A 14,580-nucleotide genomic window follows, 5' to 3' on the forward strand; every position below is an offset into this window, starting at 1 on the left:
GACTTGAACTACTGTGATATTGAATGGTTTGCCTTGGATTCAAACTGAGATCATTCTGTCATTTGGGGGATTGTATCCCAGTATTGCTTTTCCTACTCTTTTATTGATTATGAAGGCTACTCCATTTCTTCTGAGGGATTCTTGCCCACAGTAGTATACCGGATGGTCATCTGAATTAAATTCACCCATTCCTCTCCATTTTAGTTCGCTGATTCCTAAGATGTCGATGTTCAGTCTTGTCATCTCTTGTTTGACCACGTCCAGCTTTCCTTGATTCATGGATATTACATTCCAGGTTCCTATGGAGAAAAAATCTTTACAGCATCGGACTTTCCTTTCACCACCAGATACATCCACAGCTGAGCGTCCTTTCGGCTTTGGCCCAGTCGCTTCATTCTTTCTGGCGCTACTAGTACTACCCCTCTGGTCTTCCCCAGTAGCATATTCGACACCTTCCGACCTGTGGGGCTCATCTTCCAGCATCATATCATTTTTCCTTTTGGCACTGTCCATGGGATTTTCATGGCAAAGATACTGGAGTGGGTTGCCATTTCCTTCTCCAGTGGATCACGTTTTGTCAGAACTCTCTGTTATGACCTGTCCATCTTGGTGTTGCCCTGCACGGCATAGCTCGTAGCTTCATTGAATTATGCAAGCCCCTTCGCCACGACAAGGCAGTAATCCTTGAAGGGGAGGGAAAGCTAGCATCTAATAATAAAAAAGAAAATAGAAAGCACCACCCATATCTCAGGAAAAAATGGCACTTGTGGAATTCTTCCACATGGTCCAGCAATGGATCAGCCTGTCCTTCTGTACCCTGACATCCTGAGCTATGGAGATCTTTAAACAGTAAGTGAATAATCAGTGAAAGGGTGGTTAAGAGCAGGGGGTGGGGGTGGAGAAGTCCCAAGGGGCTGTGGAGATCCCAAGGGTGGAAAGCAGAGTATGGGGTATGTAAGTGCATGGGGGTAGACTGGAGGCATTGTGCTTATGCCTGCACTAAGATCTCCTCAACTCCTGAGGCACCCCATATTCCACTTAATGACCTGTGTAGTTGTTTAACAAACATATCAGGCAGAGCAGGGATGGGGACTCATTAAGTGACATGTTCACTTAACGCCCTCCTGACTTTCTGCTGTAATAGGCAGGCTCCATTAGGATCGTAATTCGAGGATTACTTGTATGGAAGTCATCATGCAGGGTAGTTTTTGAATGTTTGTGTTAAAAGGAGTTTGTGTCTTAGAAAAGAAAATGAAACTTTTCATTATGTTTGTCATAAAAGTACTTTAAAAGTACTTACTGTCAGTTTGATGGACTTTAGTGATCTTTTCTAAAATATCTTGGATTTGTGCAACAGCATATTTTTATTATATTTATATTTATTATATTTTTATACCGCCCTTCTCCCGAAGGACTCAGGGCGGTGTACAGAGCAATAAATATAAAAACAGAATACAAAAGTTTAAAAACGATTAAATATAATGCCCAAATTTAAAACAATAATTAAAACATATTAAAACCCCAGCCCTAACCCATCAAACCAGGTCAGATTGCTCAAATAAATACGTTTTTAGATCGCGCCGGAAGGAGTGATGGTCGGGGGCCATCCGGAGCTCAACCGGCAAGCGGTTCCACCGGTCTGGCGTGCCCACAGAGAACGCCCTCCCCCTGGGGGCCACCAATCGGCATTCTTTGACCGGAGGCACCCTGAGGAGGCCCTCTCTGTGGGAGCGCACTGGACGGAGGGAAGTTGACGCCAGCCGCAGGTGTTGCCGTAGGTAATCCGGACCCATGCCATGTAGGGCTTTGTAAGTCATTACCAACACCTTGAATCTCACCCGGAGGACAACCGGCAGCCAATGCAGCTCGCGGAGCAAAGGTGTAACATGGGAGTATCGGGAAACTCCCAGCATAGTTCTTACATTATGCACAGTTACTTTTATTTCTTGCAATAATGTCTCCTGCCCCCACTCATTTTTTCTTTCTCACTGGAATGATTTGGTTTTGTTGGTCCCCGTGGAGTTTACCATTGTCCTGGAGATGTTGGAATGGTAGAACGATTTCAGGTGGCTGGAGTTCACATCCCACGTTTAGAGTTTCAAATGTATTGGTTGGGATTGGATTGCCTGTGCTTACTCTTTAACATCTTCCAAGTGCTCACTTTTCCCATTGAAGCTTATTCATCCTCTTGGTGTCCAACTCCTGTCTCTCTGCTCCTGGATGTATCTTGTACCCTTTCCTCTTTGGAAGACTCTTTCTGCTGTTCTTCACTGAGAGTTTCTCATGGTTTTGCCCTGTTCACCTTTCATGATAACCCTTAAAGAGGAAAAGCTGGCCTATGGTCCTTTCATATTCTCCTCCAGCAGCAAGAGTTCTGCAGAGGTAATTAACACACATCTGGCAGATCACCACCCTCAACTGTTTTCTCAGTTCTGTCCTTTTGCAAGGCCTGATGCTTGTTTGTTCTTTCCCCCTCACTTCCCTCACAACACACCCTTGTTCCTGTTTGCTCTTCTGTTTGCTTGCTTTTGTTGTAAGCTCATAGTTGCTTATTTGCTTTCTCAAGAGTGCTGACTGAGGCTGAGCTCCTGGTTCAGGAATGCTGCTCTGTGCAGAAGTTAATCAGAGAGTCTCCTGAAGCTATAAGTTTTTTCCTTAGCTCTGATCATTAGTTTGGCAAACAAACAAACAAACATAAACTCACTTGGCTAGAAGAACACCCAGACCTTGTATAATCAGCTGAACAACTTTTCCAAAAGCTCATCCAAAAACTCTTCATGTGTCAGTCCAGGTTAGGAACAACTGGAAATGTTGGTTTTTCTTCTAAATACGGAAGCTTTATTCCGCCCTTAAATTTCCTTAGTGAGCTTATAAGCAGCGACATTGATTCAGAATGAAATGTGATAGCTAGTATGTCTGCACATATATGCCTGCATTTGAGTTTGCATTTTTCCCCCACAGCCCCATTCCTCTCTACTGCCTCATGTCACAGCTAAACCAGACAGGAAACAAGACCAGATGATGTTACTTTTTTGTAAGGATACATGAACAGAATCTTGCAAGTCTGAGGGTACAGATCATCCACTATTACTGTTAAAAGTTACTTTTAACAGTCTGATCAGAGTATGTTCTTCCTAAGTTTCTGATGTATTCCTGATGCTCTGGATATAATCCAGGACAGTGACTTTGACACTCACCAGACCCCACCTTCCCTCTTTCCAGCTGGTGTATAGTCTCTGTGTATTGAACTTAGGATGGAAACTTCTGTGAGGAGTTTCTGAGTTTTCACATTGGCAACTTCCATGTCCTGCTTTGGCCAGCTAAATAGCAGGGCAAATGTGTCAATGGTGTGGCTCTTGTTCTTCCCACTGAGCTGCTCTTTGAGTCCTGTCTGATCCTTTCCTGTGGAATGACAAGGTACTTGTAACTGGACTGTCTGCTATGTGACTGGTAGTCCAACCCCTTAGTCTTAAGAATTTATTTTATTTTATTTTTATTTTTATTCCATTTATATCCCGCCCTTCTCCAAAGACTCAGGGTGGCTTACAAGCTTAGCAGTAGCCTTCATTCTATGCATATGCCTGCTTATTAGGGCTTTCACACACACACCCCAAGCGACATTATTACAAAGTCAGCTTAATTGCCCCCAACAATCTGGGTCCTCATTTTACCTACCTCGGAAGGATGGAAGGCTGAGTCAACCTTGAGCCTGGTGGGATGCGAACCTGCACTAATTGCAGGCAGCTGGTGTTACTTAAGGAGGCATTAGCCCACTGCTCCACCAACTAAACACTGTGTGTGTGATTAATTATAAATCCCTCTGGTTGACCTCTGCCCGCCAGGTTTCCAGGTGCTGCACCAGCCTCGGGCCCATGGGAGGGGCGGGGGAGTGGCAGTTATCATCAGGGAATCCCTTAGCCCGCGAGAGACCACCGTCCCTCAGATGGTCGGGTGTGAGTCTCTCCTACTGAGATACGGCCCAGGGGCACAGTTGGGCCTGCTGCTGGCGTACCTACCACCTAATCGTGCAGCGGCGGCCCTGCCCGAGCTACTCGATGCCCTCTCAGGGTTGGTGGTTGATTTCCCAAGACTCATGGTCTTGGGCGACTTTAATCTACCGTCCCTGGGAGGATCATCCGAACTGGCTCGGGAGTTCATGGCTTCCATGGCGGCCATGGACCTGTCGCAAATAATTTCTGGACCGACTCATGAGAGAGGCCACACCCCAGACTTGGTGTTCTTGTCTGGACGGTGGCGTGATGATATCGGTGGGGGTGCCACAACTGTTACGCCCCTGTCATGGACCGATCACCACCTCCTGCGGCTAGACTTCCCCCTTGCCACCCCCCACCGTGGGTGCATGGTGCCAGTCAGATGGTACCGCCCTAGGCGCCTAATGGACCCTGATAAGTTCCAGGCAGCACTTAGGGACACGCATGCACTCCCTGCTCACAGCTCGGCGGATGCCTTAGTGGAAGCCTGGGAAAAGGCAGCCACGGAGGCTCTGGACCGAGTTGTACCCTTGCGGCCTCTGACCCGGCGCAGATCCCAGCGAGCCCCATGGTTCACCGAGGGGCTCCGGGAGATGAAGCGTCGGAGACGGGGCCTAGAGAGCCGTTGGAGATCCAGTCGATCTGAATCCGACCGATTGCGACTAAGAATCCTCACCAGGTCTTATCTCGCTGCGATAAGGGTGGCAAAATCCAACTACTTTTCCACCCTCATCGCGTCCGCAGATAATCGCCCGGCTGCCTTGTTCAGGGTGACTCGCTCCCTATTAAACCAAGAGGTGAGGGAGGAACCCTTGCAGGGTCGAGCCGAGGAATTCGGTCAATATCTGCTGGATAAAATTGCTCGGATTCGAACTGGCCTGGACTCCAACTGGGCTGAGATGGAAGAACAAGACATGGACAGTCTTGTCGACGTCATCTGGGAAGAATTTGATCCTGTAACTCCTAAGGAAGTGGACAGGATTATGAGAAGGTTGAGCTCCTCCACATGCTTACTGGACCCGTGCCCTTCCTGGCTGGCCTATGCAGCTCGAGAGGGGACACGAGGCTGGTTCCTAGCGGTCATCTCTGCTTCTCTGAGTGATGGTCACTTCCCCACCGCCTTGAAGGAGGCGGTGGTGAGACCTCTCCTCAAGAAGCCCACCTTGGACCCATCCTCTTTGAATAACTTTCGTCCTGTCTCCAATCTTCGCTTCCTTGCGAAGGTTGTTGAGAGCGTGGTGGCGCACCAACTTCCTCAGATCCTGGATGAAGCGGTTTATCTAGACCCGTACCAATCGGGTTTCAGGCCGGGCTACAGCACGGAGACGGCATTGGTCGCTCTGATGAATGATCTCTGGAGAGCCCGGGACAGGGGCCATTCCTCTGTCCTAGTCTTATTAGACCTCTCGGCGGCTTTCGATACCATCGACCATGGTATCTTGCTGCGACGCCTCAGGGGACTGGGAGTGGGAGGCACGGTTCTGCGTTGGTTCTCCTCCTTTCTCCAGGGTCGCTCGCAGTCGGTGCTGACAGGGGGACAGAGGTCGACCCCGAGGCCTCTCGCTTGCGGAGTCCCTCAGGGGTCGGTCCTCTCGCCTCTCCTGTTCAACATCTACATGAAACCGCTGGGTGAGATCATTCGCAGTTTTGGAGTAGGGTACCATCAGTATGCTGATGACACCCAGCTTTTTATCTCAACTCCAAACAATATCAGTGATGCCCTAGACGTGATGTCCCGCTGCCTGAAAGCGGTCCGGGAATGGATGGGGAGGAACAGGCTTCAACTGAACCCAGACAAGACTGAATGGCTGTACGTACCGGCAAGCCAGGATATTCAGAACGTCCCATTGCTTAACATCGGGGACAAGTTACTACCCCCTGTTGGTAGGGCCCGCAACCTGGGTGTCCTCCTAGACTCGCAGCTCTCCCTGGAAGACCACATAGGAGCTGTGACCAAGGGGGCCTTCTCCCGGGTTCGGCTAGTTCGCCAACTACGGCCTTATCTGGACCTGGATTCCTTACGTACAGTCACCCATGCCCTTGTGACCTCTCGCCTAGACTATTGTAACGCTCTCTACATGGGGCTGCCCTTGAGGTCCACTCGGAAGCTTCAACTGGTGCAAAGTGCAGTGGCACAGACACTCTTGGGAGCCTCCCGATACTCCCATATCACACCTCTCCTCCGTGCGCTGCACTGGCTTCCGGTTGCCTTCCGTGTGAAGTTCAAGGTGCTAACGATGACATACAAAGCCCTACATGGCATGGGTCCGGACTACCTACGGGAGCACCTTCTGCCAATGTCAGCACCCCACTGTCCTGTGCGCTCCCACAGAGAGGGCCTCCTCAGGGTGCCACCGCTCAAGGAATGTCGGCTGGTGGCCCCCAGGGGGAGGGCATTCTCAGTGGGTGCGCCAGCCCTCTGGAACAGCTTACCAACCGAAATCCGGATGGCCCCCGACCTCCGTACCTTCCGACGCGACTTAAAAACCTTCCTGTTCCAGCAGTCCGGCCTGGCATGATAGCTTTAATTGGGGTCCCAGTTTGTTTTTACTATTGTTTTTTATTGTTTTTTATTGTTCAATCTGTATACCTTCCTTCCTCTGTACACCGCCCCGAGTCCCTCGGGAGAAGGGCGGTCTATAAAAACAAATAAATAAATAAATAATAAATAAATATATAATATATAATATATCTGTACATTTAATACTTTACAGTATTGTGTGTTTTAAATTTTTGCACTGAATATTGCATGTATACTGTATACTGTATAAATTTTTGCACTGAATATTGCATGTATACTGTATACTGTAAAGTATTAAATGTACAGAATAAAACTAGCAGTAAACTAAATATTAAAAGAACCGAACACCCAGCAAAAGAGATGCATCTTGTTCTTACATTATCATTGCATACTGAGATGGGTGGATATATAAATTGTATAAAAAAATCTTTATAATTTTTAACATGGTGAGATGGGCCAAACCTAAGTACAAGAGAAACATTTTATAGCATAGATTAGCATAGCATAGCATAGTATAGCATAGCATAGCATAGCATAGCATAAAGCCTTCTCTGTGTCAGAAAGATGGACCTGTGGCAGTGTCTGTAACTTGAAAAAAAGTTAAACAGCTGAAGCCAAACGGATTCCTAACAGCAGTTAAGAGTTCCATAGATATCTTAAATAATCTTAAATAATATAGGACTAATATTCTTTGTCAAAATGTTAAGATGTGCCTGGCAAATCATTGGCGACAACTGCATATAAGCCAATGCTAGCATCATTAGGTTGGCTACCTAACTGCTGCAATTTATATTAGGCGTAGCCTCTTGAAACCTTTTCGTGAATAATTCCATGTAGAACTCATTGTAGTAATCAAGACAGGATGTCACAAAAACTTGGATAACCATTGGCAAATCTGACTGGCTCAGCAAGGGTCACAACTGGTACTGTGCAAAGTTCTTTCTAGGGTAATGTCTGCCTACAAATTCAGTGCTAGTCAAGAACAAAGAGGGCAGCACGATGGCTCAGTGGTTAAGATGCTTGGCTTGTTGGTTGAAAAGCTGACAGCCTGGTTCAAGACCACGCATTGCGTAACAGGGTGAGCGCCTGTCTTCGCTTAGCTCCTGCCCACCTAGCAGTTCAAAAGCATGCAAATGCGAGTAGATAAAATGAAATTCAGTGGTGAAAAAAGTAAGGTTCTACATTTAGGCAGGAAAAACCAAACTTCACCCCATAGTTGGCAACAATTAGCAGAGTAAAATCTCCAAGAATCAAAGAGCATTGATAACTATGAACCTGTTTCTTCTCTACCCAAAATCAGTGGAAGTGCCATTCACAACTTCAGGTTAACAAATGTTTGTTTAGATTTAATGTCAGTTTGTCCAGCCTGTTAATTGATACTACTAAGTGTCTTATTACTTCCTTGCAATTTAACAAAAGGAATAGTTGACATTTGGCACTTGATTTCAAAACTTGGTGCTTTTTCCAGCAGTTTCCTGTGGGTGTCAAACAGGACAGGGACAAGAATCTTATGGGACACCATTGTTTCACGAAAGGGTATTCTGGGATTTAAAATTCAAACAGAGAGGCTTGTGCCATATAGTGCCTCAGTCTTAACACCTGTTGATAAGAAAGACAAAAAAAAGTCTGGATAGTGAACTCTGTGGCAAGAAAAGCAAAGATAGTACCAATAGTAATAGGTGCCTTTGGAGCAATTCCAAAACACCTGGAGCACTGTTTGAATATCATTAGCACTGATAACTTCACCATCAGTCAATTGCAAAAGGCAGCTTTACCTGGAACAGTTTACATCCTGCTACTATATTTTTAATATTATTAACAACATGTGCTTGTCCCAGGTCTTCGGAAGGACTCTAGTGAACAAAAATGCTACTTCCAATCTAAACTTTGGCTGACAATGCGATCAACATAATAATAATAATCTAGAAGCGCTTACATCTAAAAGAACTAGCATGTGATCAATATGATAATTTCTTAAAGGCCTGGGAGGCAGAATTTTAATTGTTAAAGTTTTTAGACTGCATTATTGAAAGTTCCTCATTGAGATGTTTCTCTGTGAGTTCCAAGCTTCCAGTTCAATAGCAAACCATTTCAAATTAAGCTAAGCTATTTAGAGTATATTAGATGAATTTGGGAAACAAATAACGTTAATTTTTTTAAAAAAAGTTTTCCCTGTACAACACTTTGGTACATACTTCTAGTAGTATGTCAGCAAATTCTCACTGCACCTCATTAATCTTAAAAGAGATGCATTTTCAATGGCTGCTATTCTTGAGGAAGAAAGGAGAAGGGCTACATGGTTTTTTAACTTTATGGTTCAGAACAAAGAGTAGAAATTCAAAAAGAATTTTCTGTGTTGCTCACTTGCACTTAAAAGTGTTTTTATGTATAGAGCATAAAGATTGCATTGACTATTGCTGCTGAGCTAGGCAGTGATATTTTGCCACTATATGGACAAAGGACCCACTCAGAATTTACCCCATTAACCTATCCTTAATTCTGCCCACAGAATAATTAACTTTCTGGTGAAACATAGGAGTAAGGGAAGGGGGCAACTACTGTATTTGTTAGATTTTTCCTTTTGAACTAGGCATTTTCAGAAAAAGAAGCAGCAATTCTTTATGAAGAGTCCGTGCTATGTATGTGTTAAATTATTCCTATTATAATTTTCTTGATGTGTTGGAAGATTACAGGCATATATTCTGTTGGTTTAAAATAAAACTTAGGTATAGAAGTAGTTTCAAACTTATTTGGAGAAATTTATGTGTGGAGAGGGTTTGCCAATTTACTATGTTCCTTAGACACTTTTTTTTCTTTTTGTTTTTCAGATATGCCAATTAACTTAAGACTCTCCCACACACACATTGTGAAGCTGTCATATCCATCCAGATAGCATAGTTGTGATGAAAGTGGCTGAAAAGTTCCTAGTTTTAATTTTCTTCTCTTCTGAAATCTTGAGATGGAAGGAAAGTCAAAGCTAGTTCTGAACTAATAGGGATCCATCAATATTCACTTTATAAGCATGCATAATTGTAATATAAATGTTTTCTCCAATTGTGTTATATTAAGAGAAAAATATAATTAAAACTATATTCCACTATTAAAATTCTAATAAATATTGAATACAGGGAGACCTCACTTATTGAGTGCAATTGACTTATGACTTCAGTTAGTCCGTTCAGGCTGTAGTTGTTAGGCAAATCAACCACAATCATTAATAACAGTAGCAATAGCATTTAGACTTATATATCGCCACATAATGATTTTCAGCACTCTCTAGGTGGTTTACAATGTAGAAGCATTATTAGCATGTTGTCCCCAACAATCTGAGTCCTAATTTTACTGACTTTGGAAGGATGGAAAGTGAGTCACCCTTGAGCTCTGTCAGGATTGAACTCTAGCTGCAGGCAGAGTTTCACCTGCAATAGTGAATTTTAATCACTGAGGCCCCAGGGCTCTCTGGTTAAGCATGATGTCACATGACTACAACTTTTTGCTGACTTCCCCATTGACTTTGCTTGTCAGAAGTTGGCTGGGAAGCTTGCTAATGGAGGTCACATGACCATGGGATGCTCTGACCATCATAAACACATGCTGGATGCTAAGCACCCAAACCACAATCATATGAGTGCAGAGATGCTGTGATGGCCCCAAGTTTGAGGTCTGCTTATTAATCTCCTTTTTAAGCATGGTCATAATTTGACACAACTGCTGAATGAGCAATTGGTAAGCAAGGACTACCTGTAAAGTAATTTACAAATTCCCACTGAAGATCTGATCAGTGACCATCAAAAGCTCTGCCTTATAGCCTCTGTTACTCGAGAATATGTATGATTGATTTTTTTTCCCTCAAGAAAAATTGACCCATTATTGGAAAAACAACTGCTGAATTACCACAGGGTTTTATAATTGTCCAGTGAAATAAACTATTTATTTCATCTGGAATGGCCACTCTGGTTAGAATTTGTGTATAATATACTGCTCAAAAAAATAAAGGGAACACTTAAACAACACAATGTACTGTATTTAATAGTAGGATGTCTTATCTTGTGTTTCCTTTATTTTTTGAGCAGTATAGAATCTTTGTGTGGAAATGTTTAAGAACCACACAAAAACTTTCTTATGGCAATACAAAATATTAAATATCAGACTGAGATCTGATATAAATTATGACAAACATGAGTAATAAATCTCCTGGATAATGATGTGGGCATTAATACAAAAGAGTCTTTTTCCTAGAGCCAGGGCCTTGGAAGACCCTTAATTCTCTTTGTACCCAGGTCAGTAATCAAAAGTCTACTTGGTCAAATGGGGGTGTTTCACTGGATCAGACCTGTGATTGTGGAAGAAGTAGATTCTACACTTCCCCACTTTGTCATTTCTTAGGGGCAGGCAGTTTCACACTGCAGGATCTCACTGAGGTCACCTCATGAGCATTGTAGTATGTGCACAATGGTGGAAAGAAATATGACTTGATGGATGGACACAAGAAGAAAAAGGCTGTTGAGATCATGTCATGTGATACTGCAGTTTGCTGTAGTGCTGGGTTAGCTCATTTGCAGCTTCACTTATCTCTCCTTTGTTCAGTTGGAAGATATATCAATTCTTGAACTTTATGTGTAATGATTTGTTATTTAATAATGGCTTCTGCCCAGCTTGAATTAACTTAGGAAAGTGCTATCCCCAGTCATTTCTAGAAATCACCTTTTCTTACTTAGAGAATGTGATTATTTTTCCATCTACATAGTTTATTATAGTAGACTAGCATGAAAATTAGTTTGCATAATTTATATTTTGTCAAGCTGAATACCACCCAATCCCCAACTATTTTGCTTTGTCTTATGTTTGATGACCCACATCCAATATTTATTGTGTGTTTGTGTGGTATGTTTGTGTGTGTGTGTGTGTGTGTGTGTGTGAGTGAGTAAGTGTGTGTGTGTGAGAGAGAGAGAGGAAGGGGGAGGGGGAGAGGGAGATGAAATTTCACCAGACTATAGTGGGCTGCTAGATCTATCTGCTGATTGATTTTCAGAATCACCGTTTAGACTTAATGCAAATACTGTTCATGTAAAATACAACAGAATTGGATTTCACAATCAAGAAGATTGTGGATCCTGGAAGCAGTCAGAAGGTGGTAATTAAATAGCAGTGGTGCTAGTGCTGTTTATTTAGAAATAAAATCAGTTAAAATCCAAGTGAGGATTTTTCCATTAAATGCATAGGATCAAATTACTAAATACAAGTCAAAGAAATAGCTGAACAAGTTAAAATGGGGGATGCAGTTATGGGTATTCTGCACTTCCCAAAATAATGGTGTGATAAGAAGCACAATCTACCCATAAATAGATGACGTTTACATCTGGTGAATATACTATTTTGTTAGGTTGGATTCCTCTGTCAATATTAAAGCTTGCAGACAGCCATTTTTTTTCTTAAAGAGCCTAGAGGAATAATCTACGAGATGAAGTTTGATCTTAGACTAGAGAATATGGGTGTTTAAAATACCTACTCAAATAACCAAGAATAAAATGCTTCCATGAAAAATTTACTTTTTGATGTGCAGGATACCATTCATATAACCTTGAATTTCAATAGAATTTCAATATAATAGGCTACTTATGATATCAAGATAAATATGTAGACCAGTTTGCTTCACATTAGGAAAAATGTGGAGGCAAAAAAACTGCAAATGTAACAGATGGTAACAAGGTAATTTAATATTTTCCCTCCTCGGGAAATGTAAGAAGGTGTTAAAAACCTCTTTTTATACTCAGGTCTGCATTCCACCCTAAGTACAGTATCTGTGTTTTTAAGTTTGTCATTTTATAGTTGTAACTATAAATGTTGCGGCTGTTTGTTTACTTTTAATTATAAATTTCAGTGATGTTTTAGTGCATTTTAGAAATTATGATTTTAGTGTTGTCTTTTTTTACATTGATCTTATTGTTAGGAAATTGCAGGCTGGGGTGACCAGGAATGAATGGGAAAAAAGAGAGAGAGAAAAGAAGGCTTTGTGTTATGAGCAGCATAGTAGCAGAATAAAAATTCCTACTTTGACTGTACTCTGATCTTTACATTTCCTACTTTTAATATTTAATGTTCCATAAATCAGAATTATATGACAAATAGACACTAACATCTTAACCTTGTATGAAATCATAAAATTTTGAAGCTCAGAATAGTTATTTGCTTAGTGTTTCTTGTAGTCATCAAGCTTGCAGTTTCAACCTGTACTAAGTGAAGTTGTGCTGCAGCATTCATAAACATTTATAGAAGTTTCTTTTAATAAATAGGCTTTGACGAATATCTTCAAGGTCCTCAAATTGCTCCAATGGCGCAAAGATAATGCTTTAGAGTACTTTCTCCTTCAAACTGAAGGAACACCAGTGCCATAATGAAAACTTAACAGGATCAGAAGGTTATTTTAGCTCATAACGTTCAATAAAAATGAGATGAAGTTCCAGCAAAGTGTTTCACAATGGGATTATAAAAGATGTAAATGAATTTAAAGATTATGATATGATGTTGAAGGATATGTACTATTTTTAGCCAAATATACACATGCCCTGCATAGCACAGTGGTGAATATAATACATTCTTATATAAGAGTCCATTGGTGTGGGACAGCCAATAAATTTAAATAAAACAAAATAAAAGAAATAACTTTGCTTTGTTTTTAGATTTCCCAGTTGATCACTGAGTCTGGCCGCGATGGACTGACTGAAGCCGTGCTGAACCATTACAATGCAGATAAACCTTCCTTGTATAGCTTCCCCAGTTCCCAGAGCACCTGTGTTGCTAGCGATGCCTCCACTGGTACCTCAGTGGCTGCTTCCTTTTTTGCCAGGTAAGACTAAAAGTTCTGTTTTGGATTATTTTAAATTATCAAAAACCCTTGTAAAGAAAACACACTTGAAGGGTATGGTAACATAGATAACATTACATGCTGATATTTTACATAGAATTATTTGTTTGGCAGGGAATAACACAAGGTATTGGTTTTCCCCCCTAATTTAATTGGGAAGAAATGCTTTCAAATGCACAACAGTATGAAAGCAACATTCTCTGGGACACAGTCCTTTATTCAGGATAGAGTGGCTGTTGAATTGAGACTCCTATCATTTGTTGATGGCCACCTTGTGTGTGTGTGTGTGTGTGTGTGTGTGTGTGTGTGTGTGTGTGTATTCATGTCACTCTGGTAATTTTACAAGTGATCCTTTGTTGCTAGTTGATGGCCTTTATTCTATTTACAGTGTAAAGTGTTTCCAAGGTGAAGCAATTGAATTACTCCAAACTAGGGGATTTTGTTGAAAATAACCACCTGTAGGCTGAATTAGTCTTTTCTTTGGAAAAATCATTATGGGAATAAAAGTAATTCTTATCCTTGTTTTAACATGTTAGAAAATCCTTCAGATATGTCTAGACTGAATCAAAACAAGACCATCCTTTTTTTCTGTACATTTTACCAGAACCATAGAGACCTTCTGACAATAGCATAATTAAAACAATGCCCACAAATCAAAATACTATTGATTATCACTGAACAGTTTGGCACAAATAACCGAAATCTTGAGTCAATACTACATGTGTTACTAAGTTAGGAAGTGGGTGACCTTTTGAGGGATACCTGCAAGGCTCCAATTAATGATTTTAAGTAAATCATTCTTCTCTCATTTTTATTACAAAATAGGCAACATTTACTGTACAGTGCACCAGTCTGATTATCTTGCATGTTTAAGCGTTATACTGAAATTAATGGATGTTGCAATAAAAGATCAAAGTATAAGACCCAGTCTGGTGTTGATTTATCAGAGCCTATAATTTCCCTTATCCAAGAGGAAAAACTGAAATGCCTTCTTTCATCTCAGGGCTAGCTTATTTTCTACTGTACATGAGTAGTCACAGGATGCTCACATATGTTCAGCTGTTTTATAAACACACACATACATAGACAAAGGTTTCTGTAATTATATCTGTGGTGTTTTCTTTGTTGAACTATCTGGAAATGTATAATGGATCTACCTGCCTTGTGGTTCATATTTACATTTTTTTTCCCAGCTAGAGGTT

At 41.8% G+C, this 14,580-nt stretch overlaps 1 protein-coding gene across 1 annotated transcript in view; it reads left to right on the top strand.

Moving 5' to 3' along the window:
* KIF26B (kinesin family member 26B) overlaps positions 1 to 14,580 on the top strand; it is a 334,140-nt gene that overhangs the window by 123,634 nt on the left and 195,926 nt on the right. Inside the window, exon 4 of the mRNA XM_083349906.1 lies at positions 13,194 to 13,360. Within this exon, the coding sequence (XP_083206032.1) occupies positions 13,194 to 13,360 (167 nt within the window). The remainder of the gene's footprint in view (positions 1 to 13,193; positions 13,361 to 14,580) is intronic.

Source organism: Vipera ursinii, assembly GCF_947247035.1.
Source record: "Vipera ursinii genome assembly, chromosome: 1".
NCBI lineage: Eukaryota > Metazoa > Chordata > Lepidosauria > Squamata > Viperidae > Vipera > Vipera ursinii.